General features: G+C 39.9%; 1 protein-coding gene and 1 long non-coding RNA gene across 13 annotated transcripts in view; one reads left to right on the top strand and one right to left on the bottom strand.

Annotated features, from left to right (window-relative positions):
* The window catches only part of GPATCH2L (G-patch domain containing 2 like), a 40,622-nt gene that overhangs the window by 7,618 nt on the left and 10,319 nt on the right, over positions 1–22,685 (top strand). For 9 of the 12 annotated variants that reach the window (XM_064423793.1, XM_064423792.1, XM_064423790.1 and 6 more), the window contains 7 exons: positions 255–319; positions 3,624–3,800; positions 4,177–4,256; positions 6,363–6,430; positions 7,330–7,384; positions 9,399–9,484; positions 18,903–18,994. In XM_064423793.1, coding sequence (XP_064279863.1) covers positions 255–319; positions 3,624–3,800; positions 4,177–4,256; positions 6,363–6,430; positions 7,330–7,384; positions 9,399–9,484; positions 18,903–18,994 — 623 coding nt within the window. Of the gene's footprint in view, positions 1–254; positions 320–3,623; positions 3,801–4,176; positions 4,257–6,362; positions 6,431–7,237; positions 7,278–7,329; positions 7,385–9,398; positions 9,485–18,902; positions 18,995–21,052; positions 21,229–22,685 lie in introns of those variants that run through there. The other 3 variants (XM_064423797.1, XM_064423800.1, XM_064423798.1) reach the window with 2 other exon arrangements.
* LOC135302841 (uncharacterized) lies at positions 55–3,244 on the bottom strand. The gene is made up of 2 exons (XR_010364418.1): positions 3,087–3,244; positions 55–394 (listed from the first exon to the last, which is right to left on the bottom strand). It is a non-coding gene; the product is annotated as an uncharacterized LOC135302841 (long non-coding RNA).

The following is a 22,685-nucleotide window of genomic DNA, read 5'->3' as shown; positions in this document are numbered from 1 at the left end:
TATTAATTACTTCTTGATAATTTAGAACAAAACTAGATACAGGATTCTACTCTCTTTCAAGTGATGCAGCATTGGTAAATTTTAATGGAAAGAGTTACATTCTGTTCTAGAGCCAGTCATGTATCTGAAATTCAATTTTTGTGAGACATGTAAAGCATTTTGGTATTGGAGAAGGTAGTAAAATGCAGTAGAGTGTTTTTTGTATTGTGCCTGTTGCAACTGTAACCATGCTTTTTTCTCTGTTTTTGTTCCAGTGAAACCAGCAGTGTTTGCAGCAGCAGTGATACTGGCTTGTTTACCAATGATGAAGGCCGCCAAGGTAACAGGTGTCCTGTGATTTTCCTCATGTGCTGCTAGGGAGTTCCTTACTTTCCTTACAAATGCAGAGAAAGATCTGTGTTTGAAGAGAGACAGATAGGGAATTGTGTGAGATAAAACCAGTGGCAGGGAGTGGCTAGAAGTTAAGCAATGAGATGAGGGCTACAAATGTATGATTTTCACAACACTACACTTTTTCTAATGAAACACTTTGTGTATCAGATCCATAATATTTGCAACATAAGAAACTATTATTGTGGGAAGGCACAGACATACAAAAGGAATTTGAGAGCTCTTCATAATGAAAAAACACAGCTTATGATTTGTTTCTCTAGGTGTTTTAAGGGTTGTCTGCATACCATTAGTGCCTGAAATCTGTTAATTGTTTTCTCTATGGGCAGGAAGAGAAGATGGGAAAAAAATTAGTTAATACTGACAAGTCACCTAATAGACTCTGCTAGAAGATGATGGTAATACGTGATATTTCTTTAAATATGTATTCCTCCCTTGCTCTTGTGGGCATTAGTTGAACATTGTATTTTCAATGTCTGTTGTAGAAATGGTATCTTAGGAGTTTTGAGTGTGAAGTGCAATCTGGTTTTATTTATCAACTACAGCACAATGCTCAGTTGATGGCAGAAGTAAGTGTGAAACAGGTTGTAGTAGGCACTTAGGCAGTAAGGACTATTATATTTGGAGCACGTGGAATGTGACCCTAGAGACCTGCAATTCTGTGCACTCTGATTCTGTCACATTTCACAAGCTAAGATTTGGATGAGATCTCTTCTGGGAATATGAGTGCTAAAGGAAGTAGCACCAGTAGCTCAATAGGATATGCTGCTTCCACTAGCTTGTTAATGGCCTGGGTACCTGTGTGAAGCAACACAATGATAGCAAACATGCTTATGTGTTTTCTGATGGTATTTTAGGCTGTAGGAACAATCTCTGATCTTAGGGGAGTATAATACTTTGCTTAAGAGTAGGGATTTTGAATATCAGCTTTGACCTTTGCTGAAAAATAACTATTTCCAGACTCTGGTTCTTCAAAGGCAACAGAAAAGTAGAATCTTTTGCCTTCTCTTTTTACTGATGATTGTTCAGGGGGAGCTGAAATTAGTGAGCTTGTGAAATTAGTGAACTAGTATATTAGATGACAAAGCAGAGTGGTGACTGAAGTGTTTTACTTCATCACCTTAGACAAGATTGATGGAGACTGGGTAGTGTATATATATACTTGTCTATATGCTTGCCCTATAAACTTGCCCTGATTTTATACCTTGTTTTAGACATTAATTTTTGGCTGCTGCTAGAAGTAGGATGCTCAGTATACAGGAACATGTAGAAATACGACTTAGATAAATTAATAAAGTCCAATTACAGCCTTCCCTGTCTGGGTAAGAGAAGAGGTTTGGCATCCTTGTCATCAGGTCTCTCTCTCTCTTGAAACAGTTGATACTGTGATAGCTTTCTGGCCAAGGTGTTTTAGCTTACAGTTATGTTAAAAGGGTTAAAAATATTGTTGCACTTTAGGACTAAATAAAAAACATCTAATTTTCCTTTTTTTTGCTTGACAATTCTATAAAGTAAATAAAAAAGCAACAGCTTTCCATGTCAGTGAGATGGTGAGAGCACAAATTATTTTTGTCACAGATCATCACCTTATAAATAGTTTTCCAGCACAATTACAGGCTGAATAATGGGAAACTTAATCTGGCAGCATTCTTAAATAAAAGCAGGGTTTTTCCTTCCTTCTTTTGAGGTTGCATCATGCAAAATTTGTGCTGTTGCTAATTAAATAAATTATCTTTGCAACTGCACATACCAGCATGCGTCTGTGAGCAGAGAATGATCCTAGTTCATAATTTGATTGTAAGGTGGGTTTTTTTGGTTTTATATTTGTTACATGCATTGGGATCTCTTACAGTGAAAATTACTGAATATTAGCATATGGTGCTGATGGTTAAAGTTTGTCTTGTGGCAATAGTGATTTGAGGTAGACAGGGCACTATGCTCAATTTTCTGGGAGTAGTTTTGCACAAATTAAGATCTCTTAGAAGAACTATTCTGCGTTACTTAGTTTCAATTTCCTATGAAGTGCTTTAAGATAAAACTCGAAGGTCAGCTTGATGCATGACATAAAAAACAATGTCAGAGCTTTGGGATAAAGTGTTCTGGCTGTCCTCCCTATTGCTGATTGGAGTTGGTTTTGTGTGTTGCTTCTTCTGTTATGTGCAAGATTGCAGCATTCTTACTAGGATGAGGTTTTTTACTTTCTTGTGTTCTTTTTTTCCCCAGCAAGATGTGTGAGTAGGCATAATGGGCTTTGGTCAGGAATAATGTGAGTCAGTGAGGAAAGGAGAGTAAGTGGGGATGTTTGAGTTGAAACTTAATGGTAGGCAAATGAGAATTTTCCCTAAGGTAGGTGTGTTAGTTTTTTAAGCACCAAAATGAAGCACCTTGCAATTACATAGGACGGTTTGTGAGTTGGGCTACTGAAATGCTGCATGTGTCAGGTTCTTAGCTCTCCTGCTTTTTTTTCAAAGGCTGCTCATGTGCTACTGCTCTCAGGGAATTTCTGGCCAGACAGATTTACTATGAACAGTGTCTGATGCAGTTCAGTTTTAGACTGCAACTGCACTAACTACAGCAACCCAGCTCCGTGGAGACTTTGGTCATGACTTCTGTTGCTGCTGCCTTAGTTTTCCAAAGGGTTTGTAGTTCTCAGAGATTCTAAGAAGTTGGTTGAGAGCAACTCACAGCATACTTACACTCAGAGTGACCATTTCTGATAATTATGTGTTTTTGTCTAAGCTGCTGTCTTAGGAGACTAGGGGTCTTTCTCATCAGTATGTTTCTTTTGCTTACTCTGTGAGCCTGGTCTTCCCTTCTTGTGAAGTTTCTTCTGTGACAGCCTATAACATGTGCCAATTGATTGGCCTCTACTGGTGTCACAGTAATTACTTCAGAGAAAGAGTTCTGCATAAGACATCACACAACACTGAACTAGGGTTGATGAGATGCAGTAGCAACAGAGTGCTAAACCTGCCCTAGGCAGGTCTATAAAGAGGCTTTGTTCTATAGGGAAATTCTGGAGACTGATGAGTTGGATAGTTTAAAGCGTTTAGTGAGGCCCCATAGTTACTGAGGATCATTGAAACTGAATACAAATATAAGGCTCTCCAACAATGAATTCCTAATGAGACTTCAACTGTTTCACATTCAGATATGCCTACTTTTAGTATTTTGAGGAACTGTCCCAGGGTACCTTGATGTTATTTATGGCTAATTCCATCCTATTTCTTTAGGAGATGATGAGCAAAGTGATTGGTTTTATGAGGGGGAGTGTGTTCCAGGATTCACTGTCCCCAACCTTCTTCCCAAGTGGGGAGCTGATCACCGATCTGAAGTGGAGAGGATTGACTCAGGCCTGGACAAGCTCTCTGTTTCCACCTTCCTTTTGCCCTCACAGCCAGCTCAGAGAGGTGAGTCCATAAGGAGTTGTGTTTGAGAACTTGTGGTATAATGGTACGAGTAGATTCTTTTCATAGGTGTTGCATTTAAATTGGTATTGGTGATCGGTTTAGTTTTGGGTTTTTTTTAAGATCCAGTTAAGAAAAAGCAGCACTATTGGTGAGTTTACTGAAATAGTCATACCAGCTGCCCACGGGCAGTCTTCCTTTCTTTAAATGTAAGTGTTTTATTTGATTTGTGAATAAACGGGCATATCTACATCTTCAAGGCTGAAAAACAAGAGACAGGGGATGTGATTTGATTACTGAACTAAGGCATTTTTTTGGTGGCTTTGTCAGGAGGTATCTTCTGTGTTCATTGCTCAGTTTTTCTGCCTTTGGTTTTCAGGATTTCATGCTCGCCTGAATCGCCTTCCAGGAGCTGCCACCCGTTGTCTCCGTAAAGGTCGGAGGAGGCTGGTTGGCAAGGTATGCCCTTTTGAAAGATGGTAATTTTGTATTTCAAGTTCTGGTCATTCCTGAAGTACTATTCTAAGGTACCATGTAAATTGTTTTCTGCAGAAAGTTGTCCTGTATATTTTTTGTTTCATATGTTGTTTGATTTGTTTAACTGCTTTGACTGTCAGATGATGATTGAGTGACTAACTGGATTTTAAGGCACATTTGGAGTGGCAAAGACAGCTGATCAACGCTGAAAGCTGTATGAAAGGAGGCCTGAAGAAGAATGTCAGGGAGCATAAATATCAAGAAGATTTAGACAGAATGTAAGGGAAAATGATGATGGCATGTGACTTGTGCATGCTCATCTGAGACTACAAGGGCAGAGATGTGCCTCAAAGGTGAAGGAAGGCCAAATTTTATATAGGGAAGAAGACTGATATGAATGGCAGCAAAGGAAGGTGGTTTTAGCAGTTGCATTTTTAGTGGGAAGACAGGAGAGTAAAAAGGTATATGCAGTACATGCAGACAAAGCTGCCCAAAGCTCTTGACTTATTATATAGTTTTATTATATATAGGGAAAACACCAAACAACATATCAGTCCTTTTTCTAATAGAACAAACAATACTCTGCAGATGTCTGTTTACTTTGCAGGTGTCTGTCTAAAAGAGAGGGGTTACACCTGGTTGGGTCTGCATCATGGAGTATTGAGCGCTGCTGTTTGTTATAAAAGGTGGTTCTGAGAAGGAAGGTGTTGGCTGTCTTTGGCTTTTCTTTTTATTGTGATGTGCTCTGTACTTTTGAAAACATTGCCATAAATTCTGAGCTGGCTGGCTGTAGTCTGCTAACAAGCTGTGTTAGGGGGGCCTGGAGTCTAGAGGAGTGCAACAGCTGCCTTCTGTTCAGTCATACTTGAAAGATCCTTGTCTGCCCCTTCTTTCTTCCACTCACCTTGCTTAATTGTAACCGGCATTCAAAATATGAATCCTCAGCTGGCAAGAAACTGACTTTACGTAGGGTTCCTGAGGCCACCTGCAAGCGACTGGGCCTGGCGGCACACCTCTAATGATCCAAATGAGAAGGATAATATTTACTTGTTTAATTCATCTTCATCACCTTAAAGGGATCTTTGTCATTTGCAGTGGAGGTCACTGCTCCCCCTTCCCCATCTCTCTCGAAATTGTAATCATAAATAATGAGTTTCATTCAGAGCTCCCCGCCAGCGAGCTGCTAATTACCAAAAGTACGGCTTGTAATTTACACAGTAATAAACTGTAAATTTAAACATTATGGCACTTTAAGTTAATAATTTTCCTGCTGTAACAAATAGCCCATGTTTCTTTCACCCCTGCTGGTACAGCTGCCCCCAGATTTTGAGTGTGTTTTGCCTATATACCTGGTATAAACGAACCTTACCTGTGGAAGACCTTTACCCTCGTGTTCAGCCCCTTGCTGAAAAGTCTGCTTCTTTCTTGGAGGCAGTTGCTATGCAGATGTGAACAGCTGGTGCTTCAGGCTATGTGTATGAATGTATGCCAGCATCAGCACATACACAGGGCAGCATCTTGCAGGAAGCAATATACTCCCAGAGCAAGCCCTTTCTCCCAGGACCTGCCTTTTCTTTAGTTGCTGGAGGTCCTGCTGCTGAATTGCTGCTTTTAGAAAGGGCAAAAGCATTGTGCTTTCACTCCTTAATTTATTCACTGGTGGTTGATGAATCTCTACTATTAATGTAGAACAGTGTAGTGTCCTATCTCAGCCTGTTTCTAGCCCAACTGACCCCAGTAACATGGAAAGAAGCACTTCCCAGCCATCTCCCCTGCTCTCATGCATCCTTGTACTGCATACTTTGTTCTAGTCCAGTTTGTAGTGTGCCCCTCTGCAAGCAAATGTCATCACTAAAAATAAAAAACAAGCTTCATAAATAAAATTGAATTATTTTCTGCTATTCTAATTAGTTAAATCATCTCAGGTGAAGTTCTAAAAGGAAGGAAGTGAGCATCTTTAGCTGAGAGTAGGCTGGTAAGGAAAGGATGTGACCTAGGGGAGTAAGAGTTGTTCTTACTGGCAGCAGCAAGCTGTTCTCTGCTCACTGTGTGAGAGTTTGCAACCTTTTGCCTGTCTTTGTGTTTCAGGAGACCTCCGTGAGCACTCTGGGCAGCGAGCGGCTGGGTCATATTGTTAGTGATCCGCGCCAGAAAGAGTAAGGCCCGTAACGGTTCTTGTATACACCTTTGGGAAGGGAAGAAGAGCTCTTCCCTTCTGGGGGTGAAGCACATGAACAACTGGGTGGACAGTTAAGCATAACCTGTGGAATGGGAGACAGTATTCTACTGATGGCTTCTCTGTTTTCTTACCCTTAATTGCTGCCTTCCCCTTTGTTTTATATATATATGTTTGTATAAGGCTGCCCCAGTGTGTGGACGCTACTCAAATGCTCTTTTTTTACAGTCAGCTTTTTTTTTTTATCCTCCCTTATAATTTGCCATTGAAGTAACTGCAGATCTTTTGGACATTAAGAGAAGACTGAGCCCCATATGTTCATTTTTAAAAATGCTTCTTTGTGAAGCTGTACTATGGGAGCATACCCAGACTGCAGAAACAATGCTGACAAGGCAGCTGTGAAATTACTTTTTCTTTCTTTGGTGTTTTGCCTCCTTCCACAATTAGTGTATTTAAATTGTAGTCAGCACTAGAAATAGTCTTGGTGCTTATCCTTTGGCATCTCCCTAATGCTGTTCTGGGGAATGGGTAGGTGGGGATTGCACGTCTTGACTGTAGTGCAGTGGATCCAGCCTTCACCAGCTGTTGATACCTAATTTTCTTCCTTGATCTGAAATTTGTTGTTTTTAATATGACTCCTGATGATGTTTAATCTTTTTCCTTCTCCCTCCATCTTTGTTCTTCCATTCCCCTTTTTTTCTTATCCCCAACCCTTCTTTTCCCCCCCCCCCAATGTTCGTTCCTTGGCATTGTGCCCACCTGTTCTTTCAACTCTGCCTCCTTCCAGTTTTTGGTTACCATCCATGGGGAAGAGAGATCGCAACCAGGTGAGGAGACTCTGCTTTTCCCTTTTTATTTTCTTGGTTTCCTTCTCTCTAGAAAGAACACAATGCTGGCTTCTGATTTCCCACACACTGTGGCCTGTGCACTTGAGGTAAGGCAGTCCCGTCCCTTCTCATTTTGTTAACTGATGTCTTCTGCACTTTGAACACAACCCATTTCCTAGGCATTGTATTGTCTATTTAAATTGGATAGCTCAGGAACTCCTCTTATTTATGTCCCTGTTTCACGTTAGTGTTTGCCATCCATTCTGAGTGAGTGGGAGGGAAGATGCCTCTTGGCAGGAGGAACTTTGGCCTCTCAAAATTGTATGAGAATTGGAAGATTTTTCTCTTTTGACATTTTTTTCTGCTTTGTTTTGCCTTGTTTGGCTCAGCCTTCTACCTGATAGTCTCATCCACAGAGAAGGGAAAAAATAGTGAGCTTAAATTATGTAGTTAAATAGCTGTACCGGCAAAATGTAAGAGGTGATAACCAAGAGAATAGGCATTCTTGTAACTGAAACTCTTGTGTGTGCACTTTTATATTCTCCACTAAGTTTTTGTTAGCTTCAGTGCTAAGAGGTTTTTTTTTACTTTAAGATATAAAAGCTCAAGTTCTTGATAGCAAAGTGCAAAAAAAACACTCTTCCGTTTGAGCAGTCGTGTTGTAGCAGTGCTCCTGGCCATGCACACTCCTTTCTGTTCCTATATGAGTTGTTTTATGGTTGGTGAGCAGTAGGACTGTTTTTTTTTTTTTACCTTCAGGTGACTAAAAATGCATATATTGCGAGAAATAATTTTCAAGCCTTTGTACAATTGTGTATTTTCCATTAGTGAGAACATTTTACAGATTGCTTTTGTATTGCTATAATAATACTCTTATCTAAAGATAAGAGCAACTACATAAGCTTTAAAATGACCAAAAGTAAGTAACTTCTGTTTTTCTTAAATGAACTTGAATCAGCCATTCCAGTAACAGAGGCTTCCTGGTGATGTTCCCTACTGTGCAGTTGCAGTGTTACTGACAGTAAACAAGCAGTCCCACTTAAGGAGGAGCTCCCTGATAGCAGCAGCTTTGTGGTGCATCTTCTTTCTCAGGAAGGTGGAGGGTAAAGGTACTAGTACTGAGTTCTGAAGTTGCAGACAGGTTGTATGAGGAGTCCAGCTACAGGTGTGGATTGATTCTTTGTCCTTATTTAAAAATGCATCAGTAATCCTAGTAATACAAGAAAAATGTTCTGGAGATTGCTGTAGCACTTTTCAAAGCAGATGGAAATTAATTTTGTGCTTGAGGTGTGAATTACAAATAAAGAGGAAATGCCAAATGGAAGTATAAAGCAGGTAGCCCAGAGAAACTGCCAGTCTAAAGCTTCTATTTACATACTGAGCAATATTTGTTCCATGCATTGATTAATCAGATTATTCCATTTCTGTCCTGACCACTAAAAATCCTGGCCATTGCATTTTGTACAACAAGCTGCCTTGCACAGGTTTGATGCCCTCAAGATTTGTCTAGTGTATGTCTAACAGAGTATCTTAGAGTAGCCTGACCATGCATTGTTTCAAAAATGTTTTAAGCAGTTTGCAGAGACAGCTTGTGAGGTTGCAGGGGAGTGAAGGAGCAACTCACTTGCCATGGAATGAATTGGGTGCTCATTGTGAACTTAACCTGATGGGCCTGAGTCTTCTAGAGGTCTGTTTCAGTGATGTACACAACCCTTGGGAATACAGGAACTGCTCTGTGCTTGCACAATTCATAACAGTGACTTTTTTCTCTGCAATGTGAAGGTAGACAAGAGGCTTTCTGAAAGAAAAGTAGATTTTTTTTTTCTCACAGCATGCAGCAATAGAGCACTTATGCTCCTAATCAACCAGCATTTTTAATAATGCATGGTGGAAGAGGAGTGTACTGAGGCTGTCGTGAGAAGGTGGTTGTCAGATTTGCTGTTTCACCCTTTGTGCTAGCCTTTTGTCTGTTCTCATCTTGAGGTGCCAGAAAGGTCTCCTTCTACTATGTGGACAGCTGAAAGTCTCCTTATATTGTGTGAACAGAACAGATCTGAGGAGCTTTATCTGGACACTATTTCTTTTAATGCTTTTCTTAAATAAAATCTCTTGACTTTCCAGTTCAATCCATTATCTCCTCTGTACTCTCTGGATGTGCTTGCTGATGCTTCCCACCGAAGATGCTCACCAGCACACTGCACTGCCAGGTAACTCCCTTGCTCTGCTTTCTTGGGGTTGGCTCGCTTCCCTCTCCTGGATGTCTTCAGTAGTACTGTGTGATCTGAACAATAATGGACCTGCAACTTAACATACTTTTCCCTGGGAAGTCCACGTCCAAACTTAGCACAAAATATAGCAATGCAGTTTATTTGAGAATTTCAATGAACTAAGTGCTTACAGTGTGTGAAACAAGAGTATGACAGACAGGCAGAACATAGTGTTGCATTGGAAAAAACTGCAATGTGTTTTGCAATGTGCAATGAGTTGCTGTAAGTCTGTTTAATAGATACAAATGGACATAGTATCATTGCCCACTATTAAAATTGGAACAAGATGAGAGGGAAAATGCTGACAAACTGGTGTAGGTGACGTGCTGAAGCATTTTGCTATCCTAGGTGTCTAAAATAGAGCCTCTGATCAGATTAAGAACTCACCTGAAGTGACCTCTAGTAGCTTGATACCTCTCTGTAGCAATAGCTGAAATTTAGGTCTGGTTTGGCCAGATGTTAGGTAAATTTGAGTCTGCATAGTTTGGGTTAATATACTATTCAGGCACCTTCTGCTGACTAATCCTAAATTAAATTCAAGTGTTGGCCTTAGAGGTGACTCCTGTTTTTGTGCTGCAGGTGACTGTCTAAAGGTAAGGTGCCCTTGAGCTCTTTTTCTGTGCAAGTAGACAAGGTCTTGCTTTGGACACAATTCTGCTTATGTGCTTGTACCAGGGGCCCAATCTGAAAGAAATGTCTGGACTTTCAGCTTCATGGCTTTCTTTCCCTTGTTAATTAGCAAATAGAGCATGAAAAATGTACTAAGGTTGTATGTGTCTGAACAGAAGCCTGGCACCCACCCAGCAAAGCCTCTCTTCCCACTGGCTTCTGCAGGGAATTTTGCGATGTCGCACCATGACCTCATGCTGCTGTAGCCAGCATGTTAAGCTGGAAAAGGGGAGGGAGGAAGAAATCAGCTCTTAAATGTTCAACTGGATGAGAATAAAAGGAATTCAGAAGATTGTGCATCAGCAAATTGATTCCTTTCTGTGCTTTTGCCCCACTCTGGGGATGTTTTCACTCTGTGAAGGAAGAAGATTGAATGGTCTCTTCATTTTCGGCTAGGATAGCCTTTCTTTTGCCTCCAGTGTATTACTTGGTGCTTTATAGAAGTTTGTCTTCAGAAAGGTGAGCTGGACAAATCCTGCTTGCAAATTCAAACTGGGCAAAATTTCTGCCTTTATGATGGTCAGTGAAGGCCCTTTGCAAAGCCAAGTTCTTTGCAAGGGATTTCTAAACCTGGAGGGATTGTGTTTGCTAGGTTTTTGTGGGTATATAGTCTAGTTAACCAGTTAATATATATGCTTGGTTCCCTCCTTTAATGAACAGATGGCTGGTGTTCTGACAAACATAATCACTGAATTGTTACTGAGTTGACAGAGAAATTGTACCATCTCAGATGCAATCGTGTTTTTAAATGCCTGGAATTTGAGAAAATAGTTCCTATTTTAGTGTGAAATGTGCTCAAGAACCTTTATAGGAGAAAGAAATATGAAAAGAATGAGTGTGTTTTGTGGCCCCATGTATGTGGCAAGGATTGAACTCTTTGGTAGAAGGAGCTTCCTTTATGTAAAGATGCTGCTAAGGGCACAGAAGGAGATTGTTCCTTCAGAGAAACATCTTTTTGATAGTAGTTCTTCTTAGCTTTACATGCCAAGCACACTTGTTAGTAGTCCATTTTCTTACAGGAGGTTCAGCTGATCTGTGTAAGCTCATACCAGCTATTGCCCCCGTTAACATCTCCTGCTTTTGCCATGTATGGAATCAATTTCAGTAGTTTGTGCTTCAGGAAGCTTCTAACAGCTTGCACCTCATCCTGAAGAAATTCTGCTCTGAAATTTACCAGAATAGGAAGCAAATCCTCTCAAATAATATGAAACATCTTAGAAAAGACATGGTCTTGATTTTGTGGCCATCCAGTTTCTTCAGCCTGATGCCTGCTGTGCCGTGCAAAATCTCCTTTCTCTGCTTTGTTTCTGCTGTCATGTCCAGTGGAGTGTATTTACCAAATGGAGTCTTTCTCTGCTATGGAACTGTTTTCTTTGTCTCACTGGTGGATTTTGGTGCAGTTTATCTGGAAGACTGGTAACTCAGTACTTTTGCTTAAGCAGAGCTGAAGGCCAGAATACTGAATGCAGCTGAGGATTGAGAAAGAACCTCCTCCTTGACACTGACAAGCCTATGTAGAAGGTTCCTTGGGAAGCCTTATTTGAAAGGCAGTATAAATCCTACATTACCTTTCTTGATTTATGTCTGTGATGAGAAGAGCTTTCATTCAAAGTGTATGCACAGCACTGGGAATTTCACACCCATCATTAGAAACAGTTTTGTGTGTGTGGTGACTGTTATCATTAGTGGTATAATTTTATTTTGTGAAGCAAGGAGAGTTTTCTGCTTTCTTGCAGTCTTCCCTAGGGATGGCTGGTGTATTAATTTGCTGTATTGCCTCCTGGCTGTTCCCAGACTGTTTTTCCTCTTCATCATGGAATTTTTAATGGCCCTGCTGCCTCTCGGGAGGCATGCAAGGAAGAGTACCTCAGGGATCTCTTCTTTTTTCACATGCCTATAATTACTCTCCTTTAAGAGCACAAAACGTTTGCTAATCATGTCTTGTCTGTTAAGGTTTCGACTTCACGGTGCAGACTGCTAAAAGCAAGAAAGTAGAGACTTACACAGGCAACTCAAGGGATCCTTCCTCTTTCCCTCTGCCTGTTTGCCTCTCTGGGAGGAGCAGTCTGAACACAATTTTGTTGTAGAGCTTCTTCTACTTAAGAGGATTTTGTATAGGCTGAAGTTGAATATTTTATTAGATGTTGGTTATTCAATATTCTGTAGCTGAGAAGATGTTGTAGGTTGTTGATTGATGGAATGCTATTCCCTTGAGGCAGACATAAGAGTTTCAGAAGAGCCTAGAACCAATGTTCCCTTTGATTTGAATAGCAGGCAGAATAAGAGAGGAAGGTAGAAGATAAATTGTCCTTAATGTCGTTTATTATTTGCCTAGCCTTGAAAATAGGATTATGAGTGAAAAAAAGCAATTAAATGTTCCCGCTGGAGGTCATAAGAAAAGTGGACCTTGGATGGCAGGCAGATGTTGAAGGTGGGGACTTGAAGGATTGTATTAGACTTTTGAACAGCACAGATAAAGAAAATTGCTTTTCATATACTCTGTTAATACTAACTGTGAATCTAAAGTTTAATCTGATTTAGAAGCAAGTCTGTCACCTTGCCTGGAACATGGCATAAAGATGTAGAGGCATGAGTGATATCCTCATTTACTGCAAGTTGCCCCGTCCTTTGGGGTGGTGGTGCTGTTAAATTGAACACACTTGAATGTCTCAAATTTCAGTTCCGGTTCTAGAAGTATGAAAATAAATATTGTTCTGTCACTTCTGCATCTGTACGCAAAGATCTTGATATTTTTCTGCCTCTTACCCAAGCATGTGGAAGTACAGGGATTGCCTGCAAGGTCAGGCCTTTTCTGAGGCAGCTGAAGGAGTGAACAGATGCCCCAATTTCATACTTTCCTGCTTGAGCAAGACAGTATCCAGTTCATTGTAGGCAACCTTTCCCCCTATTTTTTTACTCTTTTTGCATTTAGCTAGAGGATTTTCATGTCTTCCTTTGCTAAACCCTGGCTAACATTCCAGTTGGGAATATAACTGAATTCTTCTGACAGGCATGCAGTGAACAGCAGCTATCAACCTAGTGTCACATGCAGTTGACTGGGGCCTAATATTCCCATTTTGATGAATCCTAATTCTCTGGTGTGAAAAATAAATTCACCTTGGCTTCAGAATTTTTTTTTTATTTGCTGTTTCAAATTTGTGTACTCAGCAGATCTGGCAAATAGTAGGAGTCTTTCTGGCATAGTTACAGTGTGATTCAGTGTGAAAATAGGGAATATAATATATGGGATCACATCTCTCTTTAGGGTGCTTACATGGAAAACAAGAAGAAAATGCATTCACTTGCATTTGCCACATGCAGACTTTTAGGAATGAAATTGCCACATCATTATAATGCTTAGTTGGGGAACAGACTGCTGCTGTTGAAGATCTATGAGATTTGGATGATTGAAGAAGTGAGCTGACCTATTAGAGATTTTGGAATCTGAAAATGTGCTCTAGAAGCCTTCCCAAGAGGCTCTGCAGGGCATAGGAGACTGCTGTGCATTGGGAATATCTACACTGGGATGTGATAGCAAGAACCACTTGTACATGTGGGAGCTTTGCATGCAGATAGGATGAGCAACTTGTATTGATTTACACATGTTATGTGCAGATTAGACTGGTGCCCAGCTGGCTCTGTAGTCAAAGAAGAGGAAGAATTCTGCTTTTACTATTAATTTTGTGAAGCCACCATCAACAGCCTCAGGTAACACCTCAGGGCTTAGAGAAAGAGCCTTTCATTTGGCTTGTGTTTGCTCTGAATAAAGCATCACAACAGCAGCAGCTGGGTTGTGTGGAGTTTTAGTAGCAGTATCTTTGTTAAAAGGCAGTCTCTATTAACATTCACTTTAACATGAGGATAATAACATCCCTTGTTTTTATAGTAGTACACTAATGACTGCCTCTCACTGTATAATCCATGTGCTTTGCTGCTTCTGAGGATAGGGTTAGAATAAAGAGTGTAAGCAGACAAGCTGGATGATGTGAGATGACAGTCAGAGGCGTCCACCCACAAGTGTGCAGTGTGCCTCTTGCCTCCAAGAAGGCCACAGGTTGTCACATTTAGCTCTGTATGGCCTTTTCAGAAACCTTTGTTGCAAGATTGAGCTGGGTTTTACCCTGAGTTTTAAAAGAGTGGACTTTGTGCTACAATTTAGACTTCACAGATAGTGATATTTTCAGGGTCCTGATGCTGTTCAGTAAGATTCTTTGTGGACTAGTGTCTGCTTGTGCACTGTATTGTCTCTCACAGATTATATTGTCAGTCCTAGTTTTCTGTTGAAATACTGTGGTAGATATAAGATAGTGGCAAGCTCCAGTGCACGGTCATCTCAAACTGTAAAAGTGAGATGGGAGTCCTGTGTATGCAAGCACTGATCATTAAAAATCACGTAAATAAAGTCATAGAATAAATACGTGGAAAAGAAATGAAAGGAAGCATTACTTCTGACACATTAGAGACTACCATGAATTTAATCTTTCTGCATAACAAAGCTTGGTTTTTCTCCAGCATTACCTGCATGCAGAACTGGGTACCATAAGTACTATGTTAAAAATAAAAGACAAAAAGTATTTCCTAAATAATTCCTTTAGTTTGTCATTACAAAAAATATTATCACTGTCAAAAAGACACTACAGACTTTTCATATTGTTGAAAGCCATTTTTCCTATATATGTGTAATTTTTCATTCACTAACTCCTGGCAGTGACTGCTGTGTGAGTTGAATATATTGCAGCCAAAAAAACAGCCACATTTTTGATCCTGATTTGTTTCTCTAAGTGTGTTCTCCTTTTTCTCTTCCAGGGTTAGAATTTCTGTTATCTCTAGATTGTAAACTATGTTTTCATGTTAGTCTCTGGTCACCTAGCAGATCCACCTGTGACTAAGCACTGCAACTTCTGTCTTTTTCTTATGATAAAACTGTCATAGTCCAAAAGAAATCAGGGAATTATTTTCTCCTTACTGTTGATGCAAAATTGAAGAAAGCATGGAGGCTTAGCAGAAGAGATTAAAGTCTAGTAAGGACAGTGTAAGTCCTATTCTACTTCATAAGTTTAGGCCCAGTTCTTTCATCTCACAAAGTTCTGGTATCAAACTTCTTCACAGAAGGCTGTGACAATGCACAAATATGCATTTTCTGTCAGCCTTTCCTGTTCTAGTCTACTTTAGAGTAATTTTTAACTGTTCAGAAGAGTTGTTAAAATTCAGCTTTGGAAGGAGAACTAATTCATCATTGCAACTTGTGATATTTTCACATTTTATAATTTAGCCTAGTCACTGCTGTTTTAGGTGCTGTGCATATCCTTGACTTGACTGTCCTAGTGGTGGTGTTGTAGGAGTCTATAGGAGTCTACTGTTAAACTGGGATTCACAAATTCTATTATCTCACTGATATAGACCTTCATGCAAGCTAGTGATTAGAAATTTACATTGAAAAGTGTGCTATCTACCAAAAATCTCCATATTTCATAAGTTATACCTCAAACATCCTTTCTGTCCAGGCCTTAATGAGGACTATCATCCCTGAATGTAGTCTTCTGCTCTTCTCTCTCCCAAGGTACTTACCACCTGGAGATTCCCTGCAGATTTATGGTGCCTGTAAAGTGCGCCATCCACTTGAAATGACACTTTTACCACTGGGTCAGTCAGAGCCAGTGAATAATCAATAGGTTCCTGATTTACTAACTGAAGTGTGGGTGATCAATAAGGGATAAACCGGAAAGAAAAACATAAACATGTTACAGAGACAATTTATGACCTCTGAGCCTTTGTATCTTAGAGGCAGGGCTACTACATACAGCATTCTTGCTAGTAGTCTTCACCTGAAGTATGATTTACCTTTACTTGCACTACAAGAAGGGATTTTGAGATTCTTCTGTTTTCATTTTTCTGTTTTTTACCCTTTGTGTAAGGGTAGATGTTCGAGTGTATCACTGAGAGCCAGGAGCTTTTATGCAAAATCTAGCTGTAACATTTGTGAGCTGGGAAAAATTGCATAAAGTCTCTTGGAAATTATAGTACATACTTCTTTCCTAGTCCATAGTGCTTTTCCACCTAGGATCAACTGGCTAATGTTGATGTAAGTTCATAAAATTAGAAAGGGAACATTTAAAAATTATTTTTGTTGTTATATTATTTAAAATTAATTGGATTATTATATACAATTATATAATAATCTTGCAGTTAGTAATCTAATACTGTGACACTGATGTAAAATAAAAAACTGAATCTTTTCTTCAGTCTATGTGTTTAGATGTTTCCGAATACATGGTTAAAGCTATGTTGAAACACTGTATAGCCAGTATAATAGTCATGTACAAAAGCAGTTTTTAGCATTTACAAAGTTACTTATAGGTGAGTCACTTTGATATACAAACATGAGATTTGAATGTGCATTCTGTAGATGTGCCACTATTTTTGAAAGCTTTTTCCCTCCAGGGATGGTTTCTCTAACCACCTCCCTGAGCAGCTCATTCCAATGTTTGACAACTCTTTCCCTGAAGAAAGTCCTCCTGATATCCATCCTGAGCCACCCCTGGTACAGCACGAGGCTATGTCTTCTCATTCTTCTGCCAGTTGACTGGGAGATGAGACTGACCCCCACCTGGCTACGCCCTCCTTTTAGGTAGTTGCAGAGAGCAATATGATCTTCCCTGAGCTTTCCTTCCCCCAGGCTAAACAACCCCATCTTCCTCAGCTGCTCCTCTCAGGTCTTGTGCTCTGGACCCTTCCCCAGCTCCACTGCCCTTCTCTGGATATGCTCCAGCACCTCAGTGTCCTTTGTAGTGAGGGGCCCAGAACTGAGCACAGGACTTGAGGTGCAGCCTGCCCAAGTACAGGGGAATGATCCCCTCTCAGGTTCAACTGGCCACAATATTCTTGATCCAGGCCATGGTGCCGCTGGCCTTGGCCACCTGGGCACACACTGGCTCACGTTCAGCTTCTGTTGATCAGCACCCCCAGGACCTTTTCCTCTGGGCCATTTTCCAACCACCTTTCCCCCAGCCTGCAGTGATGAATGGGGTTGTTGTGGGCAAAGTGAAGGACCCAGCACTTGGTTGTGGTGAGTTTACTGAGAATACACTCGATCCCCTCAGGAGACTTCTTTGTCTGGTTGTATTAATATGTGATCCCACATTTGAAAAACTGGCTGTCTGTGAAACGTAGCACTATTTAAAATTTTTTGAAGCTGTTCTTCAATGTCAGATTTAGAGGACAGATCTTACAGGCTTCTTGTAGAACTTTTGAATTTTAGTTGAGAAGATGGAACAGTAGGTATTTCCTTTTTTTTTTTTTTCATGGTTGCACTTTTTTTTTCAGGTAAATAGATAGACCCAGCAGCATTCAAACAATTTATAGACTGGACTAGTATAGGAATTTCTTTGTGGTCCCTGCACTGTTCTGTATAGATACAAGAGGACAATTTGTTTTTGCATCAGTACAGCATCTCAAATGATACATATTGTAAATATGTTTGTTTTTTTAAATAGATTTTTGTCATGAAAATAAATACCCATGAAGTTTTCATTTTTTATATTTCAAAGGCTTTAGTATGTGATAAAAGTGTTTGTTAAACTTGCAGGATTTTTTTTTAAAGTCAAAGTAACAAGATTTGAAGACGCTGAAGCTTTTCAGCACTTAATCATCAAAATTTGTAGGGTTACAAATTTTACATCATGTAAGTTCCTCACAGTCTTTAACTGATTTTATTTGCACTGTTGTTCTGCATTTTGCACATCAGATCTCATGATAAGAGTGACCAAGGAACTTGACAAGGGAAGTCTGTTATATTGGACAAAGAAGGGATTTGAACCCAATGCCATTGCTGAATTATGTCTTTATATTCATTATGGATGGTATTTGAGGAAATTCTCTGGTCTGCTGCAGACTGTTATTTCTGAATTAAACTTCTCTGCTTCCTACAGGTACATGACTTTGAGGAGCTCTCAGCTCAAGTCAGTTCCAGCAATACAGGTTTCTTCTTAATTGGCAAATGATTAAACTGAAATGACCATCAGTAGGCTTCAGACTTAACAGTTGATATTAACAGAACAGTTTAAGCCTTTCAGCCAGTTTAGAGGTGCAACAAGGCTGCCATAAGTCAGATTCAGCTGTTTGCACAGCACTTTAATAAGGAAACAGTGATTTTAAAAGCACGAGGCAGTTTTGCATTGCTAAATTTACGAACTTACTGCTGTAATAGAAACAGCAGGCGTGGACATTTGGCATTATAGGTACATTTTAAGATGATTCTACGGTACCAAACAGATTGCAAAATAATTTCTGACTAAGGAGCAAATATCACACAGTTTACATAAAGAGCAATCTTGCAGACATTTGTTTTTCTTCCATAGAAGTAATAGTAGGACACATGTGATATCACTGCTTGATTACATCTTTATGTATGCAAGGAGTTAATTTGGAATTAATACAAACACAGAAGGTTAAAGGCTTTAAATTCTAATAAATAATTATTCTTCTGGGCAGTCTATGTGTGAGCTCTTAAAGGAAATGGGAGCATAGTTTATATTGACAAAGAATGTGAGCAGAACTCCCTGAGAAACTTTTGGGTTGTGCTACGTATTAGTTAAGAAGCAGATGGGAAGGTAGGAGCTGGAGGTGACTGGTCAGTCTTACAGAAATGTGATATTGGATCTGAGTTTAATTAGTTTTATTTTCTCCATAGGCAAGCAAATGTCCACCTGGGACCACCATGTTCAAGGGACATCAAGAGGAAGCGAAAGCCAGCTGCAGCCTCCATGTCTAGCCCAACCTCAGGTAACCTGCCAGTGTTTTTATAGTCATGCCCCTTTGAGCAAAGCACCATAGGCAAAGGTAGCATTACTTTGGTTTGAAGCTAATGTAACGTGTGAGAGGGCATATCATGGTTTTGCATAGCACCAAAAGCTGCCTACTAAACAATTTTTTGGCAATGTAGCAATGTTGAGTTAATATAATTTGCAGTGCTTCACGTTACTGTGAATAGTAATTTGCTTCTTCATAAGGTGTTATTTCCACTGTCCCAAATGATGCAGTTCTCATGATAGGCAGTTGATGCACAGAGTGTTCCTTCAGTATTGGGCTGGCATTAGCTGGTGGCTCTGATGCCCTTGATTGGGGTTTTTGTAGACACTTTCACAGGAGCAAAAATCTGGCAATTTTTGAGACATCATTGGGTGAAACCACTTACTCCTTGTGGGTTGTGTTATTCTTTTGAATGAAAATAGTTTTTTCTTGTTATGGGGATGTAGTCATTAAAATGCTGGTCTATTTTCATGTGGCAGATTTCTGAAACGTCATTGATTAGTCATCAGAATATGCAAAAGCTTTAATCTGATGAACACAGTGGGTTTTAGGATGTTTCTTTCTGTCCTTTCACCTTACCCTATCTTGCAGCTATCCAATGATACATGTTCTTCCAACTAGTTTATTAATAACTCTTCTTGTAATCCAATAACAAGGTAGTGGGTAAGATGATGGAAAAAATAGAGATGTAAAAACAGTGGGGAAGACCAAATAAACTGATGATTAATAGGAGGAAGTTTGTGTTTCTTCCTTGGGCTGGTGGATAGACAGAATAATGAAGTAGGGAAGAAAGCTGAGCTTTCTCTCCAGGCCACTGATCTGGATTGCAAACTGTTGCAAAGGTTCTGTGCTAAAAAACAAGAAGAGAAAAGAACATTAATTATCTGTTGTTCAGCAAAAGTTTAATCTATTACTGATTATTTATTTAGGTTATTCTTTCCTGGCTTTTGGGTATTCCATTTTGAGATATTTGAACTTCTGTAGTAAAGGGATAGTATCTGAAACCACAGAATCTTAGCACTGGAATACCAGATTTTCTTGGTATGAGTGCTGATGTCTCACTGTCCCCTGTTACCTGTCCATTTATCCATTATTCAGAATGCATTATGTATAGCATTGCTGGTCACTTTCTATAAGGAGAGCTTCTGTTTCCATGCCTACATGTTTCAAAGTACTATTTAAGTTATACTTACCTGATGAGGCAAATTTTATAGTGAACGCTTTTTGAAGAGTTGAGAGTGCATCTGAAGTGGAATTTATCTCTGGAAATAGAACAAGGGTTTGGGAAGCTTTCTTACAATGGATGAGGGAGAGAGGATTGTTATGTATTATGAAATAAGGAAGAAGTGTGGTTTACAGTAGAGTGTGGGCAGCATGCTTATGCTGATCATCAAGAGACAAGGTCTGCAGAGTCTTTAAGGGCCAGCAATGGTAAAGATCTCTTCCTGAGATCCTGTTTAGAAATATCCTCAGCCAAGTGAACAGCTGTGGGCAGGGTTTGCTGCAATACTGACTTGTGGAAAGAAACTTTTATGACTGGATAACAGAAGTTGTATCCTAAGTGATGTTCTGCTACAGAGTCCCAATTACAGCTGAAGCACAACCTGGACACATAACTTGGAAACTTCTGGAATCTGATGTTATTTCTGTCAAAGGAGATTTTGTTATGCAATTACTAATGCCTAAAAAGATACATAGTATTATTCTGCAATAATGTAGAATTAATTGGACACTCTTACGTTTGTTGGATATTGATGAGATAAAGATTTTTCTCCCTTGCCATGCATCTACTCACCCCCATATAAATGCCATATAGTGGGGTTCACATGTGCCTGAGGAGTCATGGCAGTCTCACTTTTTTCACTTCTGAGGCTTTTTATGTTTGTGGTATTTTCCTTCTGCAAAAGGTGAAGCACAGGTAAATCAGAATACAGGCCTGTGCCTGTCATGCAGACACAGAGTGCTGGATTTCTTCACCTTTAAATAGCTCCTTCACTGAGTCCAACTGCTCTCGTCTCACTTGTTGACCAGGTCCTGCTTCACTGATCTCCTTTTTTGCAACCTGAGTGCCCCGTGGAGGTGAAGGACACAGCCTGAGCTGGCTTCATCAGTCAGCAGAACAAATGGGCTTGCTCTGCCGAACATCGGGCCATCTCGGATTCCACCTCTTTTATAGAGATGAGTGATGAAGAGGGGCTCGTTCCGCTTTGCCGCTGTATTAATACACATCAGGGGCCAGCTCCCGGCACTAAATCACGCTACTGCATACATCTGTTATCGGACTCCTCACCAGTGTGATGAACAAGACTGCAGATAGAGGCTTCCTCGTGTCATTCTTTATAGGATTTTCCTAAAAGAATAAATAGCTCAAATCTCTGCCAACACTATCCCCTGTCATTGTGATGAATTTAGCTTCTTTCTTAAACATGCAGCTACAAATCTTCCCCTGTCGCCTCACCCCCCCCACCATCCACAGAAAGTTTTGAGTTGAATTTGACGGAAATCAGAAGATGCTAATAAAAGGCAGATGAGATGTGGGTGCTATTTCCCTCCTCAGTGTAGAAATGAGAAAAAGCAGCTAGAGATAATATTTATTCGGGAACCAAGGAACTAAATTTATTCCATGTCTTCTCACATACTTTCGTGACTGTGAGTATTTGTGAGTTCTGGTAAAGTATCTTTTCCCAGAGACCCTTGCATGAACATCAAAAAACTGCATTACTGTAGAAGTGCCTTGGGTCTCTATTGTATTGCTGTAGTATTAAAGTTCTGGTATTAATCCTGCTCTTTGAGGCTAACTGGCCTAAATACCATAATTGAGCTGTTGAGAACAACACAAAGTGGGTAGAAAATTCAGAATTAATTTGCACTTCAGGAAATTACTTTTGTCAAAATTAAGTTGGGCAAACTTATGCAAATATTCAGAGAGACTGAAAATTAATGTTTTCCACACTACACATTTGAACAGTATGAGCCCTAAAGCATGAGGCCTTTACCTGATAAGAACAAAAATCTGGCTGGGGTAGTTTGGCCATAGAATAAGAAAATCTGGAGGAAGTTAAGGCTGACTGTACTGGATTAGACCAGAGATTCATCCAACTCAGTGACCAACAGCCAGTGCCTAGGGAGGAAGAAGGTCCATGGTGGTAAAGGTCCTTTGACCTTTCAGTGATCTGAGACTTAGAAGGCTTGGATAGTGTCCCTGTGTTTAGTTACTTTCCATTGCAGTACAGTAGATTTGGAATAATATCCTCAGTGGCACAGTAGAGCTTGTCTAAAACATACTGCATAAAATGTTATTCTCTTGGAAGTTATTCTCTGGTTTGAAATGACTGTCTCATCTGGCTTCATTTGTCAGAATAGGCCACAAGTACAGATGGTTGTGTCATAAATGGTGAACAACTACCAGTTTTACACTGATGTTTTTAATGTTTGTGTGGTTTAATACTCTATGTATGTAGCAGTGCACACAGTAACAGTAGCTGTCCTAATCAGCTATTACTGTGAGTCCAGGGTAAAAATCTGCATAAATAGATTTTTGTCTGCCTTGGCATGTATTCACACTTAGATTGTAAAAAAGTTGATAGTTAGCAGCCTGTGAAACTGCTTATCAGAGAACAGTCTGATGAGTAATAGCAATTTGGTGAATTTTCCCTCTTCTATT

This window comes from Passer domesticus, chromosome 6 (assembly GCF_036417665.1).
Source record: "Passer domesticus isolate bPasDom1 chromosome 6, bPasDom1.hap1, whole genome shotgun sequence".
Lineage (NCBI taxonomy): Eukaryota > Metazoa > Chordata > Aves > Passeriformes > Passeridae > Passer > Passer domesticus.
Note: the sequence above shows the minus strand (reverse complement) of the source record. Positions and strands in the feature narration are given on the sequence as shown.